Raw genomic sequence first — 19,486 nt, 5'->3', positions numbered from 1 at the left:
CATTTTTTAAAGAGGGAGTATAATGATCCCACACATTCCAAACATGGATACATAGTCACAAAGCTGGATGTCCACATGAAACGTGTGCTCGAAGCTAGGCCAGTTTTTCAAAGAATTTAATCTGGATCAGGGTGATCCAGATTGGGATATCCAATTTTCTGCTGTCCAGGATCAGGTAATACGTTTTGGTTTTCTGCCAGATTGTCAAAGCAACATTGGATTGGGTCACCCTGACCCGGATGTTCAGTTCAAAATTACCAAATCTGGATTACCAGGTCTCCAAATGGCACATCATATCACAATGTAGGCTAAAAGAACAGCAAAGACACACTTTAGGTGTTTCTTATTCTGAAACAAAACACAAAAATAATATATACATCCACTTTCATTAATCATTTATTTTACAATCCGTCATCTGAGCCACAAGATATATATATATATATATATATATATATATATATATATATATATATATATATATATATATATATATATATATATATATATATATACATATATACATATATATATATATACATATATATATATATATATATATATATATATATATATATATATATATATATATATCAAAAAATACATTGTGGATATTTGGAAAACACCTTTAATTAAAATTATGAAAAAAAAAACAAAAAAACAACAACAACAACAACAAAAACGCTAAATGACCAATAGTGAACTAAATAAAGAATGTTCTGAGAAAAACATAATACACATCATACTTGCATGTTTTGTCCTGCACAGCAATGCTACCAGGCACAGTGTCTCTCTCTGTGCTGATGACTTTGATCCACCTGAGCCTGTTCAGAACCACACCAACCTCTGACCCTCTGTCAGAATGAGGCCTGAAATACACGTCTGCAGTGCGACTCCATTGCGCTGCGTCTTGACTGCATTTGTCAACTCACTCCGACAAGCTGTGTGACTGTCAGACAGCTGGAGTCACAGACCAAAGATTTCCTGCGCTCCCCTCTCCATTGATAAGTCTTTCTTCATTCATATTGGGCTGTGAAACCACAAACCTGTTGACTCCTGGTCTGGCTCCACTCATTATGTCCGTTTATCATCATAGACAAGCTAAATACGAACTGATTTTGACACGGTCTGTTTTATTTTGAAAGTCACTGGGTGTTTTTAGGAAGTTTTCGGTCACAACTTCCTGTCCTGCTCGATCTTCCCTAGGCTGAATTTATGTGTCACAGCTCTGCGTCCGTCAAAAATAGGATGGCTGCATATTATCTGCAACACGACGGAGCAGCCACGCAGACATACTGCAACAGAATAGATCCAGTGTAAGTTGACAGGTTGATTTGAAACCTATATGATCCATTTGCCAAAGCGGAATGGAGACGCACTGTAGATGCATCAGGTGTATTTTAGCTATGAGGGACTGACTAGTAACAGATGATATTGTGAAAAAAATATTCTTGTCGGGTTCAACTCCCAAAATATTAACAAAAGTATATACACTTAATGATACAATTGTTGTATTATTTGACGAATTTTAAAGTTTTACTACATTTTCTTCGTGAAATCCACCTTAAAATCCAAACCCCTGTTGGGGTCAAGATAATCCTGTTTTTTTATCAACAAATTTTGGATCAAATCCTACTGAAAAATTTTGAATAACACAAACTAAAATTTTGATTCATACTAAAATTAGAAATGGATTACATGATCTAGAAACTATCATATCTACCACTAAAACAACACATTAGCTACAACTGAGCTGATGTACAATCTGGTATGTTCTTTTGCTCTCGTCTCCATGAAACTTTCTCCCTACATATCATCAACATTAATTGCAGGTTCATTGTTATCATTGCTCTCCATTTTACACCAACATGAAGCAGCCAGAAACTTGCCAACAATGTCTTTTCTAATGAAAATGTAAAGAAATGGATCTGCAAGAGGACTCAGCTTAAAAAGCATAAACGACAGGAAGTGAAGATTGTATAATTCGGCCTCCTTTACCAGGAAAAAAATGATGGTTGGCAGGAACAGCAGTGTGTAAATAAGCAGCACCAGAACCAGAATTCCAACAATTCGTCGTTTTTCTTCAGAGGAGACTGAGATAGAGGCAGAGAGAGCTCTGAGAGTCCCAACCAGGAAGAAAACAAACAGTGGGAAGGGAATGATGAAGAAAATGGAGAAGATGATCTGTGCAACTGAAGGACCAACCAATGGAAGCACAACAAAGAAAAAGACAGGGGGTATCACCCAGACCACAACACAGACGGCCACAGAGATCTTGATTGTTCGTCTGAATCTGTACCACAGTGGGTGCGCGATGACCAAGTATCTGAAATACAAGAGGGACAAACTGTCTTGTGAGGAAGAGCAGGATAATACAGACAGTGGAGCAGGAAACACATACATTTTAGACAGATAGTTACCTTTCCAGAGAGACGCACACCATGAAGCCAACACTGGTCAGTAAAAGACAGTGGTAGATATAATCCACAATACCAAAGACCGCTGACTCAAAAACAATCATACAGCAGAACTGAAAGAGGTCTGTGATGAGAAGGTTGATGACGTAGATTGGAGCAACGTGATCCTTTCGTATCTGCAGGAAAATTTGGAAAAGTGAAGAAGCAGCTGTAAAAATTTATTGTAGTATCACTTTTATATGTTTTTTTTTCATGAAACTGATTGTTTTGCTGAAGTAACATTTGAGACGGACTGGTATGTTTTAAAATAAACATCAAGGCTTACATCAGCTTTTAGATCTGTATGTCACAAGGGAGTTGTTCTGTCCTAATCAAAGACTTGGCTGCAGTATCATTTAGGGACACCTATGTCTTTGAAAACTGAGCTTTTTTTACTTGTTCCTCCTGAACTTAATGGAAGGGTTGGGTTTATAGAAATGAATCTTATTCAATATTTAAAGTTAATAATCAGATAACTTTTATTCTTATTTTAAAAAAAAAAGAAGAAAAAAAAAACAATAACTGGATGCATGGGGAAAAGTTAGAGTCTTTTACTCAGCTGACTGTTTTAACATACAGTGAAGATGGTCTCAGTTAAATTATGTTACACTCATTGCAGTGAAGCTGGTGACTTGCACATTCACCTTCAGTCAGGTGTTCAATGATCATGCTGAACAGGAGCTCAGACTTAGATCACTCGCAAACTGACTGAGGTGAAGCTCTCTTTCAGTCCATCAGGATCTGACTGGGAGGACGTTTTTCTCAGTCCTCACAGTCAGTAAGTGATTTGTGTACTGAACTTGCTTAAAGCTATGGTCTACAATTTGGAAGCTTGGTAATTATTAAAAACACTGTTTATGAGGCCATTATGGTCTGATCTATGCAGTATAAAAAGCAAAAAGATTGAAAAAAACCCCAAAACATTCAGTACATTAGCTGCAAAACGGCATAATAATTGACCAATCCAAACCACAGTTCCCCTCATTTTAGGTTTGTGCGTGAGTCCAATCCCCTGCAACCCCTGCTCTGCACCGTCCCGCCCATGGTCCCGCCTCGTCCTTCCCCACTACCCCTCTCACGTCAGCTAATTGTTCAGCTACTGAAGCGGCATGGAGCCAGAGAAGACCGAAACCAGGAAGCTGTTACTGTTACCCTCCACAAGGGAAGGGAAGAAAATGAAAACGTTTCAAGGAAAAGGCTGAAGCAATGAAGAACTTTGAGCGAAACAGGTGCCAATGGAGACTGAAAATTGGAGAAATGTAGGACCGGTGGAAAAAGCTGCAGAGGGATTTGCGGCTGAAGCCTGACGCTGAGACAGCTGAGTTTTTGTTGAACAGGTAATGACTTTGTTTACTACAGTGGGAGATGTCAGCAACAACAACTCTGGTTAGTCTGTGCCTATACTGGCTAATGACTGAACATTGCTGGTCGGAACAGGTAGGCTGTGTCAATGGATTTTAGCACAAGTTAGCCACACATCTTTAGCATTGTAAACTGAGCTGGTGAAGACACACCCTCTGTCGGAGGGGGCAAGTTGTTAGGAGGTGAGGTAGGGCGATATGAGCTGGGGGGCGGGATCTTGGAACGGGGTAGGGGGTGGGGGGTGGTGGGGTTGGCTGAGTTTTTTGCAATGTGTCTTACCATCTACACTGGGTTTCAGATCGTAGGCCATAGCTTTAACAGACTGGTCAGGGAAAACATTCAGTCATGTTTCAGCTCATTAAATTCTGATTCACAGAGCTTCAGAAAAGTACTGAATCATTCTGTAAACAAACCCTTTGAACAATTCCTTTGAGCGAATCACTTTACTGAACTGATTCTACTGATTCAGTACACTGAAATGAACTGCTTTTCCCACCACTAACTAAAACACTGCAACAGTGCCAGAATGAAGAGTGCCACCACTTTGCCTTTGTACTGACACAGTACCCAGAGTGTGTAATTTCATAATACTTAAGGTTGCATCAATATTAGAGGAAGGGGTTGTAAAAATGTAGAACATGCACACAGAACAAGTCGCTCCTCTTGTGCTTCTGCAAAGCTGTAATACATTGTGAAACCACCAGACCACTAAGATCGAGCTGTGTCAGAGCTCTTTCTGAAAGACCTATATGTCTGCATTTTGACTTTCTGTGTAAGACTGTATTCAACTTTTACCTCAAAAGTGTGACTTTTAAAGTGACATTTTAATTCTTTTTTTTTTCTTTGAGTACAAATTAAAAAGAAAAGTTCCCTCTTTTATTGTTTTTCTCATGCTCATTCCAATTCTATCCTTTGATGGACCAGGTCATGTCAGTCGTCTTAAATCTGCAGATTAACCTGATAAAGAACATTCAAGCTGAGGGGAATGGAGTGGAATCCTTTTCTTCTTCACAGTTTAAGCACAAGTATTCTACAAGTGCACAAGCTCAACTCAGGTTAAGGGAAACATTGAAGCAAGAACCAACCCAGATCCAGATCTTCTTCAGACAGCCTCGCAGTTCAATAGAAACACAACATAGAAAGTAAATCAGTAGGGTCATAACATACTTACCAGAGAGTAGAGAGCGAAGATGGTCATGAGTGTTATTGGAAGGCCAATAGAGATAGTTATGCATGTTGCAACGTGCATTGCAACATTAAAGTGCATTTCAAATTCAATGTTATCTTCAGGCTTTAACTCAGTGAAGCTGTTGTTATGGAAGAATCCGAGAGTGGGATGATTCGGTGTTAGAAATTCAGTGTAAAGTTCAGGCTTTAACACAGTGAAGCTGTCGTTGTAGAAGAATCTGATGGTGGTGTAATTGTGATCTTCCATTCCTTAGAGTGTCACCTGAAGTTACAGAGATCAAGAACAAAAAAGTAACTGGAAAATCATTTCGTATAACTTATGATATGATATGATTTGCTCAAATTCTAATAGAAACAAAAGAAGGTTTCAAACTAAGCGTTCAGTTGATGAATTGAAACATTTTAGTTTAAATAAAGTTAAGAGTAAATATAAGATTCATTCATTCAAATTCCAAGGTTAAAGGTTAGAGGCAGAAAACCTTAACACATAAAAATCAATAACACATTTTAGGAAGCAAGAGTTCATTTGCAAACACCATCAAGAAATCTTCTTCATATGTTGTTTTTATACAGCCACACACCTACCACTAAAACAAACAATACGCTGCAACAAATAAAAGAGGGTTCCCATCACTGCCCCCACCCTCTGGAGCTCCCTACCAGAACAAATCCACAACTGCACAACCTTCACCACATCATGCAAATTCTGGCTCAAAATCCATCCTTTCAGAACTGCTTTAACTATTTTTACTCAATTCATTGTTTTATTTATTTTATTTTATTTTTTTTAACTACAATAATAATAACAAGATGGCAGAACAAAAACAAAATCGCATTTTCACTATAAACAATATCTTATTATAAATTTGTTTTCAATTCTGGCAACATTAACTCAATTTAATGCTGAACGCTAAAAGTTTCCAGATCTTACCTGAATGAAGTGCCAGATGTTCACCTGTTTGCCTGCACCCAAACTATCTGCTAATATGATGGTAACTGATTACTTGTAAGGAAGTGAGAAAAACTTTTTTCTGATAATGTGCCCACTGAGCGAGACAGAAATTGCATCACAACTACAGTTTTTGTGAGATAAGGAAAGTGTTAGCAAACACTTGTTTTAGATGTTGCAAAAATCATGATCATTTGTCAACATTGTCTGGTCTTTCTCTCAGTTACGGCCTTGAGTTTTTGTCCTTGTGTGAACCGTCTCGCGGCCTTAGAACCCCACAACGGGCTCTCCAAAGTCATGACTCAAATCTAACAGAGTTTTTTCTCTTGCCATCAGGCCCCTCCACTTAAGAACAACCTGGGGGCCACAGTTTGCAGAACCATTGGCATCATTGAATAAATTACTTCTATTGACATCCCTTTAAGAAATTTTACATTTCTATTTGTATTTCTGATTTAATTAAATTAACGTATTATCAATTTATTTCGTCATTGATTCTTTTTATTTCCATCTGAAAAGTTTGTTTGCAAAGCATAAAAAGACATCACTTAAAGAATTACCAGAATAAACAATTTAATTCATTTATACATTTGTTTCATACGGGTTTGTATTAAATGCTGTGTCAAATATTATCATGATAATACTAAATTTATTTCAGACAGAAACACTCCTGTCATAGATTTTAACCATCAGTGTTACACACTGAAACTTTGTCGTTTATTCATGCACACACAGACACACACACGCAGACACACAGACACACAGACACACACACACATACTTGCCCAATGGGGTTTTCATCCTTTTCCCACCTCTCTGCCACTGAATGCCACTGAAACCTACAGTTACGTAAAACTTGCTCAGAAGTAGGAAGTTACAAAACAGCTTTACAGATACATGTCTGCTTTCAGGTAACAGCATGCTTTATTAATTTATTTAATATTACAGAAAACACACACCACTTTCAAACATGATTGATTTTGCAGTAGACAATCTCAAGTATCGAAAGATTAAACCTGTGCTTGCAGTAGCATGGAAAATGAAAGTCTAAGAGGTAATAGCTTTCTCATATTAGTTTAAATGTTTACCTAAAATGACAGTGACATGTCTTCAAGCATCAAACACCTCACACTGAAACTATATGCAGCAACAGAAACAAGATACAAATGTGTATCCGAGTTTGTCATCATCATCATCATCATCATCATCATCATCATCATCATCATCATCATCATCATCATCATCACATAATGATCTCCTAACTGCTTCATGACATGTTGGTCATCGGAACTCAAACACAAAGGTCTACCCCTGACAGGTCTCAAAAAAGCTGGCCAATCAGAGGTTAGGGGGTTTGTGAACCAGTGAGTCTTAAAGAGACAGAAACTAAAATGAGATAATAGACAGAAACTGAAAGAAGGGTTTCCTAAAACACCGGATTGAAGGATATACAGACTTTATTGCTGTAAACTCTGTCAGGCACTACTGGAAATACCAGAGGGACAGTATAGAGCCTAGAAATACACAATACCCCCTCTTTAAGTATAGAACAGAATAGAATAAAAAATACTTTATTTATCCCTGAGGGGAAACTGAGGAGGACCCACGGCAGCAATCAAGAAAACAAAAGTAAGAAAGTGCATAAAAAGTGCAAAATAGTCTATAAGAAAATAGATGATGACAGCTTGTTCATCATTGTCCAGTTCAGCCAGCCTCCACCTCCGCAGGGTCCAGGACTGAGCTTCTTCAGCAGTCTGTTCAGTCTCTGTCTCCTGGATCCTGTCTGCTCACAGCAAGTGAAGTTCTTCCAATGTTGCGTTGGTGTCTGGTGTTTGCTCCGTTAGCCATATCTGTGAATAGCATGATGCTACTCTGCCTTCTGGTATTCTGGTATATCCTCTGTTGCTGTGTTTGCATGGCTAGCTTGTCCAACTTATTGGAGATAGATCTTATGTTCTCAATAACGATGGATGGAAGGACAGGCCTATGCTGTCACTTCTTAGTTCACACCCGATAACCAGCACGTTGTCCTCTCCTCCTCCTCCTCACCTTGTGGGGAAACATCTGGCCTAGCACCAGCTAGCATTGACATGCTACAGACTGCTAACAGCTGATTTCTCATGTAAACAATGCAGCCATGGTTACATATAGGATCTACAGACAAACACAGTTGCAAAAATAGCAAAAGAAGCACTTGTAGGGGCCCCACTTACATGACACAATCTCAATTTATAAATTGTGCCCCTTGCCTACAGATTACATTTACAAGCCAAAACCGACTGCGATGATCAATAATGATCGGAACTGGTGTGTGATAGTGGTTTCAATAACTGATTTTGGTGCAGATATTTAGTAAAAGAAAGCTTAATGATATTGTTGAAGCCTACACTTCTTATTAACACTTCAGGGAACAGAAACACGCTTCCAACAAAACCTAGACATTTAAAACATTTTTGAAACTTAAAGACTTTACAATAAGACCTAACTGAGTGGGACACAGTGTCTGTCATTTCCTGAGGATCGACACCTTCCACCTCCACAGGAACTCTCTGTTCCTCCTCAGAATTGAGGTTACATCAGCTACAAAGAGAAACAGGTCACAGTAAAGGCCTCAGATTATTATTTTAGTTTGCAACAAGCTCACATTCGATTACAACCAAGTGTAACTTAAACATCATGTTAGCCAGTGCTTTGATGAAGCTGATGAAGACTTTAACAAGCAGTAGAAACAAAACAAGAGCTCAAAACCAAATGATGGCAACTGAAACTCCTGGCATGTAAAAGAAATTATGTTTTCTTTTTGGCGAGTTACCAGGAGGTAAGTGGAATAATGCCCTACAATGTGTCCATTATCAGGAATAAATGACCTCTGTGCAGTCCATGAATCCCTGATAATGGACAGCATGTTGGACATAGTGCCTTCAAGGTGCTCTCTGGTGAGGTTCTCATCAAATGAAGCCATAAAATCACTTTGTAGTTTTTCTTCACTCTGAGCTTTTTCTCACTTTGAGTGTGTTAAAGTATACGCCAGTGTTTAAATGTGCCAAAATGAGGGTAAACAAAGGGAATAGAGCCAGATGAAGCAACTGTTTCATTCAGTTTATTGAAGAAGAGCTAATGATTGAATCTTTTCAACAATGTGAAGTACCTTGTCGCTCATGTGTTCATGTTTCACTGTTTTCCTCAAATATTTTAAGAGAATTTGGTCAATTTTTATTTTTTTGGTCTTAAATGTTTTCTAATATCCTCTGGCTCCAAGCCCTCAAAGCACTCAGTCAGTGTACCGCTGTTAAATGAAGATGATAATGAATGATGTACAGCTACCAGGGGAATTCTTTTTATTGAACCTTTCTGGAGGAGCAGCGAGCTGACAGTCAGCTCCGGAGAAACCACATCTATGAGCCGTGTTTTCATTAAGGAGCTGACACGAACACAGACACATGAGCACACACAAAACCTTCATGTCATCTGAATTAGCCTCTCTCCTTGTGTGCTTTTTCCATTCTGCCTGTTCACTTTCTTCTTTCATCATCTCACGCTCGTGCACTCACACTTCATGTCAGAGCCCTTCACACAAAAGGTTGAGCATGAGCATCTGGACTCTGACATTTCTGTGAACCCTCAACAGACTGGTCTCCTCAGAGAAGACGCACTGAGACGGAAAAATGTCAGGAAGTTTTTGCATCAGACTGGAACCCCACTGAAACAATATGCATGTTTGTTATGTGTTTGGACCAGTTGTGCTTTGCATAAAATCCTATCAGTGAGGAATGTTGCCTTATTTGTTCTTAAAAGTAAGGACATAACTTGTTAAAGTGTTAAAGAAGCATTTGGGAACACTTTGTTCTCTAAAGAATGCTTAAAGGTCCCATATTATGCAAAATAAAATTCACTTTAGACTGGTTTTGTAACAGTAATATGCGTCCCCAGCCTGTCTCCAAACACCCCTGAAATGAGAAAATTCTATTGTCTCCTTTGCTTGCTTGCTCCAGACAAAGTTTGCTTTCAGGACGAGTGCTCAAACACACAGAGTTGAGATCTGCCCTGGTACATAAAAAAGTAACTCTTCCAGGCTTGCCCTTTGTACTGCCCCTTCTGTGCAGCGTGTTTTCCACCTTGGCTGCCTTGGTAAAGTAAAGATGGCGAAGGTACGAGCAAAGCATGGTGGTTGCTCTGGTGTTGGCTGCACAAAAGAGCACAGAAGTCTTTTTTTGTAACTCCTTCATCTCAGGTTTTGAAGACGCAGTGGATTGATTTTATTTTTGATTGAGATGCACCCGCAACAACCCCTACAATGTTGTATGTGTGTGCTCACCAGTGTTGCCAGATTGGGCGGTTTTCCACCCAATTGGGCTACTTTTGATTACATCTGGTGGGGAAAAAGTGCATTGGGCGGGTATATAATATTTGGGCTGCTTTTCCAACATTTGGCGTTTTTTTCATATTGTGGAAACAGCACAACAAACTGTTATTTTATGGTTTAAAAACAGTACAAATACAAAATTCAGTATACTTCATTCACTCATATTCAATTAAAAACACATTTATTTGCAGTGACTTATTCAGTCGCTATCAATGTTGCCATAATAACGTGACATCACATTCATGTAAATCTACTGTCTCCATGTCCGTAGTAATCATTTTACCTGTGTTCTGGTACGTGTAAAGAGCAGGTGGTTGATGTTACTGCTGCTGTGTTAACTTGGGCCTGGCACTGGGATACAGAAAGTGCATTTTTTCCACATTTTCTGTGACATGCACTGTCTGTAATAATACAACTTGCCATTTGGGCTTAAATGTTTAATACTGTAAATGCATTTAAATCCACATTTATTAAAATAATAAATGTTTTTGTGTGCAAAACACTATTGGGCGGGTTTTTGCTGAAGTGGGCGGGTTTTGGAACGTGATTGGGCAGAAATAGCTCAACCAAATCTGGCAACAGTGGTGCTCACCATTTCACTTCGGACTACTTTGTCAACGAGGCCCAGTACAAAGCAAGATTCGCCAAGAACCTGAAACTGAAGCATGGATCTGTACCAACTGTCCGTGACCCAGCTACATACGTGGGAGCTGTAAGTTTTACTAATTTGTGTTGCTTTACTATATGCTCTACCTAGCGCAAAAGCCTGATGAATAGAATAGAACAGAAAATACTTTATTTATCCCCGAGGGGAAATTCAGGAGTCACAGCAGCATTTAAGAAAACCAAAGTAAAAAAAGTATATAGAAAGTGCAAAAAGGTCCATAAGAAAATAGATGATGACAGCCCGTCCACCACTCTCCAGCCCAGCCAGTCTCCACCTCCACAGGGTCCAGGACTGAGCCTCCCAAGCAGTCTGTTCAGTCTCTGTCTCCTGTGTCCTGTCTGCCCACAGAAGGCGAAGCTCCTCCAATGTGGCGCCAGCGTCCGATGTCAGCTCCGTCAGCCATGTCCGTGAACAGCACGATGCCACTCCGCCCTCCGGCAGCCCCTCTGCCGCTGGGCACAGCTAGCACGGCTAGCTCGTCCATCCCACCAGAGATAGATCCCACGTTCCCAACAACGATAGATGGAAGGACAGGTCCACGTCGTTACGTCCCAGCTCACACCCGAGAACCAGCCAACGTCCTCACCTCCTCCTCCTCAGCTCGAGGGAAATCATCAAGCCTTACATTAGTTAGCATTGACATGCTACAGGCTGCTAACAGCTAATTTCACATGTAAACAATGCAGCCATGGTTACATGCAGGGTCTCCAGACAAACACAGGAGAAAAGTAGTAAAATATCGCCAAAGCCACAAAAAGTTTGGTGTCCGTGACCAACAATAAACCATACAAAGTAATGATCCACTCCAAATACAAAGATGACAAAAAAAGAGACGAAAAAATTACAAGAAACGGACAAAGATGAGAGAGCTACTGCAACAGGCAGCTACTTGGGCAGCGCCTAGCAACGGAAAACTGTGTGAATGTGGTTTTAGCATAGCAGCTAACGTAAGTTACGGTTTGTAACTTAGTTTCCTTACACTACGTTAACACACATGAGTAAATAATATCAGAGGACATTAAAGAGAAGATATATGGACATATATTTCACGTGAAGTTAGCTTTATATACAGAATGTTATCTTTTGTTTGGACGTGACTACTTGTCGTGGTAGCCCGAGGTGGAGCTAATGTTGTGCTACAGGGTAGAGAACGCACTCTCAGCTGTTACTATGGATGCTAAAACCACAGTCACCACTAATGTGTGTGTGTTACTGCTGCAGTTTAGTTTGCTTGATAGATGTCCCTCATGGTACTGTCTCGAAAAACTAACAGTCCAGGCTGCACACAGTTCTCTCTGCTCAGTATAGTCATATAACTCTGGTTAGCACCAAGCTGCTAGCGTTAATTTTGTTTACCTGATGGTAACTGCAGCAGCATATCAAGACTCATAATATTTGTTACTAACCACTCAGAAATTGATTTCTTCAGGTGCCTCTCCTTCTGGGTCAGACTCTGGATCCCTTCCATATCTACGCACTCTCTGTAAACACTGCGGCATGTTACCAGAGCCACACCCTCGTCCCAAGAAGTTGTGAAGGAGGCGTGGACAGGGCAGCTCATTGTCATTTAGAGCCACGCCCAAAGAAACAGCTTGTTCTCAGGAGCGCTCGGGAGAAGGGATTTACAGAGTGGCTGAAGTCCGGGAAATGACTTTAAATTGACTGTCCTGGGACCTCTGAGACCCATTTGAACTTGTTGTAAAGTTGCATAATATGGGACCTTTAAAGGTAAAGCGTTTGTTCTCCGTAAGGCATCGATATAGGAAGAGGAGCGTGAGAGATGTTCTCACACTGAAGCAGTGATGGTTGAAATGAATGATGCTCAGGTGAAACTTTCAAAAAGTTTTATCTCTTCAGTCCTTTATTTGACTGCACGGATCCTCCACTCTTTGACCTCCTGAATACCTCTTATGATTCATATGAGATATGCTCAGACGTATCATTTTGAGATTGGCAGTTTGAAGTCTAGACTCTTAAAACGCTTCAATGAGACAGTCAGTTTGGGTTTGAGTGCTTTGCAATTTCAACATCACAAAAACAATATATTACACAGCCCAAATCTTAGACAGAGTGAAGCACTTCATGATACTTTGGTTTATTTTATTTTTTATCCATCAGCCTTAGCACCCTGTGTCCATGTTTAGCATCCATGCAACATTTGGATGTGACAGTAAACTTCACAACCCTCATCAAAGTGGAGTTATAGTATCGATTCTTGTGACAGAACACTAACAGGTAGACTTGCAGCTCCTCTTCTAGCTTAAAGGTCTGATTTACAATGAGGATTGTAGAGTTAGAATGACTTTTTATAGGCTATGGATTTATGACTGTGGGAGAAATGAAAAGAATATTGCAAAATAATACAAAGAATGTCTTTCTTCATGACCTGACTCTTTATTATATTATTGTGTTGATGATTTATCAAAACTTTCAATAAGATTTCACAGTTCTCTTTTTATTCCCCACTAAGAAAATTTCCACCACCATCAGTAGCCTGAACCGTTGGTACAAAGCAGGATGGATCCATCCTTTCATAGAACAGAACAGCACTTCATCGTCTTTGTCCTGAACAATGAAAGGCAGTTTAGCGTCTCTTTAAAATAGCAGCAGGCAGAAATTGTCAATGATAATAAAATAAACAAGCACAATACAAAAAAGTAAGAAATGTTAAAGTGTGTGTTGCACTTTGAAATTGATTAAAGCTCAAACCAGTGTTACTGGATTTTATCTGAGTTGGGGGAGCAGGGTCGTAACAGCTTGAGGGGAGAAGCTGTTTTTCAGTCTGTTTGTGTTTCGTTTGGAGTCTGGCAATGTTGTTCCTACCCAACCATCTGAATGTTGGAACAAGAATCAAGACTAATCAGACTAGGCAAGGTTTATCCAAGATTCTACCATTGTGTTTTGGTGTTTCCTGTTTGTCGAAAGAAGTGGTCAATCTGCTTCAAATTTGGAAATGTTGTCCCTCCAAACATTGTGACAAGCGGTTGTTAAAGTTACCATTGCCTTTTTATAATCCCAAAACAGTTCTCCTTTGACCTCTGGCATTAAAGGAGTCGCAGAGAACTCACTAGATAATTTCTCTTTTGCTCACCATTCTCTGAACACACGAGAGATGGTTGTGGGGGAGAATCCCAGTAGATAATCAATTTGTGGAAATACTCAGACCAACACCCATGTCAGATTCACTGTCACTTAAAGGTCCCATATTGTGCTCCTTTTCTGAAGTTTAATTTGGATCACTGATGTCTTCATGAAATGGTAGTAACATGTTTTGGTCCAAAAAGCCAATAAATCAAGCACAGCAGTATTGTTTCCAGGCTCTCAAAGCCCCTCCTGATTGGTCAAAAAAAGGGAATTGGTGACATCGGCAAATCCCCAAAATCCAAACAGCTCGTTTTAGGTCAGGATTTTACATTCACAAGCACTACTAAGTACAGGTTTTGTCATTAAATATCACATTTTGTGGGCTGGGAGGAAAGCCAAAGACCCACAAATTTCACTTAAAGACTTAAAGTGATTTTTGCACAATATGGGACCTTCATTTCATATTTCTTTCTCATTCTGATGCCTGGTTTGAACTTCAGCAGGATGTCTCGACTATATCTACATGTCAAATTGCACTGAGTTGATTTCTGGCTAATAAGATATTTGAGCTAAAGCGCAGGTGGAACGCTGAACCTAAATGAGTAGCTGCTAAGAAAGGTCTTACTTTAAGTGTTAAACCCTATGAACATACATCATGATCATAGACTGTATAAACATGGACGTAGTCTCCCTGACATTACACGTCTGTTTCTGAAATGGACAATGAAGCACAACGGCTATTGCGACCATATCGATAGTGGCAAGGGCTTTGAGTACAGCTATAGGGCGCCTGCATGTGACCTGAGCTGTGCCTCTGATTGGACGAACTTGTGATCTTAATATCCTCTGAACAGCCAAGTTAGAAGAAACTTCACCCCGCGTTCAGTGTGTGCTGATAGAAATATTGACGATTCAGACAGGAGATGGTTTTTTTTAACCAGGCTGTGAAATAGGTTAATTTCTGCTTTGAAAACGGCTTTTTTTTTTTTTTTTTGGCTTGGTGTGTTTGTGACTTCCGGTATTTCTGGGGCCAGCCTCAAGTGGACACTCGAGAAACAGCAGATTTTAGCACTTCGTTATTGTCTCATAGTCTTAGACCCAAGGTTGCCGCTTGATCATGACATATCGTCATTAGTCTTAAACATGTGACAAATGATCCACTCCTTGAGATTGGCCTGAATTTTTTTTCTTTTCTTTTCTTCAGAAAATCTGTTTCTAATTTGTTTTAAAAGTGACGAAGCAAAAGTCAGGTAATGCTAGCTGCTGGCCCCTCCAGAACAAACTTAAAATGTATTTTCAAACAAACAAAAGAAAGAAAGAAAGAAAGAAAAAAGGACAGAAAGAAAGAAAGAAATGGTATTTTGTGTTTCTGTCGGTTTTAGTTTACTTCTGAACTTCTTTGCATCTGCTGCCCTCCCCTCTTCTCTTGATCTGTATTCACCCAGTGAATTACAGACGGCTTTATAGGAAGGAATCTGCAGCGTTATTATCATCCACAGCACTGACTAATGTCCCTCAACACAAGCATTGTAATTCCAAAATCAATATGAGGCTTTAATTATTAAGTAGGTGCCGTGTGCAGTTTGCATTAGTAGTGCTGGAGAGTCATAAATGATTTAATGCATTCAGTCTGACCCAGCTGTGTGTGTACGTGTGTGTGCGTGTGTGTACGTGTGTGAGCGTTTGTGTGTGCATAAAAGAGAGTGGGAGATACCAATGTGTAGATATATACAGCAAGAAAGGACTATAGTATAAAATGAAGCTGGTGCTGGTGTTAGGCTAGCCAAAAGCAACAACAATTTTTACATCTCAACTGATTTAAAACTGAGGAAGATCACACAGTTAAAGAAGGGGTATGGTGCTTTTTGTTAGGCTTTATGCTGTTCCTCTGGTACCCCTGTAGTAGCCTTACAGGATACAAAGCATTAAAATCCCCTTTTTTTCATTTTAGAAAGCTCTCACACCAGCCTCTGAAACATTCAAACACATGTTGAAGCTGCCATCCCTTTAAGGCTCCCTGCTTCCCAAAAAAACACCCCTTCCCTCTGATTGGCCAGCTCTCCTGAGGTTTCAGAGGTACGGGCAGACCTTTGTGTTAAATGCCTGTCCCTCAAATGTGTCGTAACCCAGTTAGGGGTCCATTGGTGGAAACCTCATTATTTCAGCAAGTCCCATTGAGAAGATCTCTTACTTCAAAAAAGCACAGTACCCCCTCTTTAATGTCATTTTTGTATACTTAAACCCTTTTTCCTCATGATTTTGCCTCACATTTGTGGATACTTCTGTCTATTTTGACAGTCTACATGTACCCCCTTTTTATTTGAATTAAACAGACTTTGAATTGTTTCCTGCCTACCAAGTCTTGCATTTGGGTCTAGTCTTTGGTTTTGTGTGGCCACAGGTGTCTTCAGTTTAAAAATCACTTGCGAATCAGACTTAGAACTATCCCAAACTTCTTGTGAGAACAAATGAAAGGAAATTCAGAAGATATGCATGAATGAGGCCCAGTATTCCAAAATTGGTGAACTACATCCCCACATGCTCCTTCACAGTTGATAAACCTTTTTGTATTTATTTATTTTTTGGGGGGACTGAAACTCTACGGAATTCCTCTTTATTAGTTGGACAATGTCGCACCGTGCTTTTGCTTTTTTTTTTTTTTTTGTTGTATTCTACATCTTAGCCAGTGCTTTGTTTTCCCTTTCCCAACTTTTTGAAAAGCTTTGTTTGAAATGCTCAAAACCTTGCACTTTGAATATTCTATAAATTACCTTTCCTTGTTTGAATTAAATATATGCTTTGAATAATTTCTCTTTTTATATTAATACAATGCCCCCTCCCTTTTGTAAATTGGATTTATAATGGCATGATAAAGAATTTGCTTCCATGCCCACAGGTTCCCTTCACTGCAGCTTATCAGTTGTCACTTCCTCAGGACAGCCCTAAGAAACAAAGTAGTTTGCTACTGTTTTAAATTAGTACACTGTAATAGCGAAGTGGGGAATAATCAAGCTTGCTTGGCCTGAGGTGGAGCTGTCCAGCACACTGTGGTGCTGAACACTATTTACATGCAGCACTGTGTTCCCATTTGCCTGAGACTCAGACTGAGCTAATGTCAGTTAGTCACTGCAGTGCATTTTCTCTGCGCGAGTTCTTTCGGCTATGAATGCAGGTGAGGTGGCCGAGTACAGGGTGTCAGACATGTAAAAATCAAATTATGCTTTGGTAATTTTGCAATTTGCACCCAGTAATTACCACCTGCAACCTGTAGTATCAAAATCCCCACTGTGGTTCTCCAGGCTCTCTGTAGGAACATCTCCCCAGATTTGTGTGAGGATTCAGTTTGAACAGCACCTGGTTGAGTGTGTGACAATATGTGGTACAAGAGGAAGGATGTGGGGATGATTGGTTTTGACTGCATACATTTTTAATTAAATCAAAGGACCCACGTGGATCATTAGAGCTTGCTGCTGCTGTGTCTTTCTCTCTCCATCTGACATGCACATGTAAAGGCATGTGTGCAGGTGCCTGGTTTTATACAAATGCACAATATATAGATTCCTCCTTTGACATCTGCTTGTATGGGGTTTGTGTGTATGTCAGCTTTGAGTTAATTGCAGCTGTGTGAGCAGTTTGGGATTTTTTTCATTTTCTTCTTCAAGCCTTTGAAATCCTGTAATGTGAACCGTGTCACTCCGCGCCTACAGTCACAGAAAATCAAGTTGAAAACTGGCACAGCGTGACTTCTTCAGGTGTAAGGCTTTGTAGTCATGAGGTCTTTGATATTGAAACTTTTCTTTAAAGCCAAGTTGGAGGGGTGGTGCAGGTAGGAGGGAGAGCAATTAGCTGAATAAAGTAACATGGAAGAATATATTTTCTTACCAACAAAAGCAGTTTCCTTTGATAAATTGCGTTTTGTTTCATGTTCATAACACTTACCCCAAATAGCTTCTAAGTACACTAGATCTTTCTTTTTCAAATTGTGGTCAAGGACGAAGTGCCCTGTGTGGCACATCTCCTCGATGATAAGCTACCTATTGTTATTTACTCCATGTATCCTGTTTTATTGTGTAACTTACCCTTGTCTCTCATTTGACTTCCTGTGCCCTGTGTTTCCTCCTCTTCTGATTACCCTAATGTGTCACACCTGTGTCTCGTTACCCACCCTCCCCTGGTTTAATTAAGCTCAGCTGACAATGAGGTTTTTCTCATCTGTTCATTGCAGTTTGTTTTCAAAACTGCATGTTACTTTTTGTACTGTTTGGTATAAACTTCAGATAATCTCATTATTTTTAAGTGGTAAAAATGCAGCTTAATAAAACAAAGCCAGTGCTTTCTTTCTTTCTTTTCTGATCCTGATTCATGTGAAGCTGTTGTATGGCATAGGACCAGGCAAGCTTTCCACTTTGGATTATATTTTTATTTTTATATTTTTTATTTATCACTACACTGCTCAGTTTGATACCGTAAAACTGTCACACACATCACAAATTAAACCAGATGTTATACCCAGATCTGTTGCACACTGTTGTGAAAGTGAAACAGTAAGACAGAAATTGCACTCTAACTAATTTTGGTTTTACCTGCCAGTTCATCCTTAATTTTTCAAGCACAGTTGGGCTGATGTAAATCGGGATTTTGTGTATAACTACTTAACTTGAACTTAAAAAGAAAAAAAAGGATTGGCTGTCAGCAGATTGTCCATGTCTGATTGATGATGATGCTAAGTTAGGTCTAGTTCCTGCCAACTGTCCATCTTCCACCACCTATCCAGGTCTGGGTCTTGAGGGCAGCAATGTCATCAGTGAAGACCAGTGGCCCCTGTCCCCCCGGCCACTTCCATCAGCTTATCTGGGGCGAGGGTGGGGTGGTGGGGTGGTGGGGTGGTGGTACTGTAATTGCAATTTTAGTTTGTTTTCACTGCTTGAGATGCCCTGTCTGCATGGTGGCGCAACAGTTAGCGCTGAAGCCTCACAGCTAAAAGGTCACCGGATCGATTCCCAGCTCGGCCAGTGGGAGTTTGCATGTTCTGGTACGCCTGAACCACACGTATATGGATATATTCCTGAATGCACATTTTTCTGTCCGATTGGGCCTCTCCACCACACGAACACGGAGATTTCACCCACGTAAACGGAGATTTTTAAAAACGGATAAAAAGTGAAGAAAAAAAAAATATCCGGTTGAGTGGATCTGTGTAGCGGTGTTAAACGGAGCTGGTGTTGACGCGTTGACGTCAAGCGCCTAGCAACAAGTCACTGTGTTTGACTGGGCATGCTCATAACGTTCTTCTTCTATGGTTTTCACATTTTGCTAACCTGCCACTTATCGGCCAGGCATGGCATTGCAGGCTTCAGAGGCGATCGTTTTCAGTTTGGCCTCTTCGTGTGGACAGAGATATTTCTGTGGTGTGGACAGAT

General features: G+C 39.9%; 1 protein-coding gene across 1 annotated transcript; it reads right to left on the bottom strand.

Moving 5' to 3' along the window:
* Positions 1-1,803: 1,803 nt before the first annotated feature.
* LOC141785456 (G-protein coupled receptor 4-like) lies at positions 1,804-5,250 on the bottom strand. The gene is made up of 3 exons (XM_074663784.1): positions 4,987-5,250; positions 2,418-2,590; positions 1,804-2,323 (listed from the first exon to the last, which is right to left on the bottom strand). Exons 1-3 carry the CDS (start codon positions 5,248-5,250, stop codon positions 1,804-1,806), a joined length of 957 nt encoding a protein of 318 aa, XP_074519885.1.
* Between the last annotated feature and the right edge of the window lie 14,236 nt (positions 5,251-19,486).

This window comes from Halichoeres trimaculatus, unplaced genomic scaffold (assembly GCF_033239565.1).
Source record: "Halichoeres trimaculatus isolate MK-OKI-2021-1 unplaced genomic scaffold, fHalTri1.1 fHalTri1_scaffold_23, whole genome shotgun sequence".
NCBI lineage: Eukaryota > Metazoa > Chordata > Actinopteri > Labriformes > Labridae > Halichoeres > Halichoeres trimaculatus.
The sequence above is the reverse complement of the archived record's forward strand: the minus strand, read 5'-3'. Positions and strand labels throughout refer to the sequence as shown.

Excerpts from the sequence above, each read along its gene's own strand:
- LOC141785456 (XM_074663784.1), bottom strand. The coding sequence starts at position 5,250 with ATGGAAGATCACAATTACACCACCATCAGATTCTTCTACAACGACAGC. Across the intron at positions 2,591-4,986 it reads TCTTCGCTCTCTACTCTCTG|ATACGAAAGGATCACGTTGC; the intron begins GTAAGTATGTTA and ends ATTTTCCTGCAG. Across the intron at positions 2,324-2,417 it reads GTGTGCGTCTCTCTGGAAAG|ATACTTGGTCATCGCGCACC; the intron begins GTAACTATCTGT and ends CTTGTATTTCAG.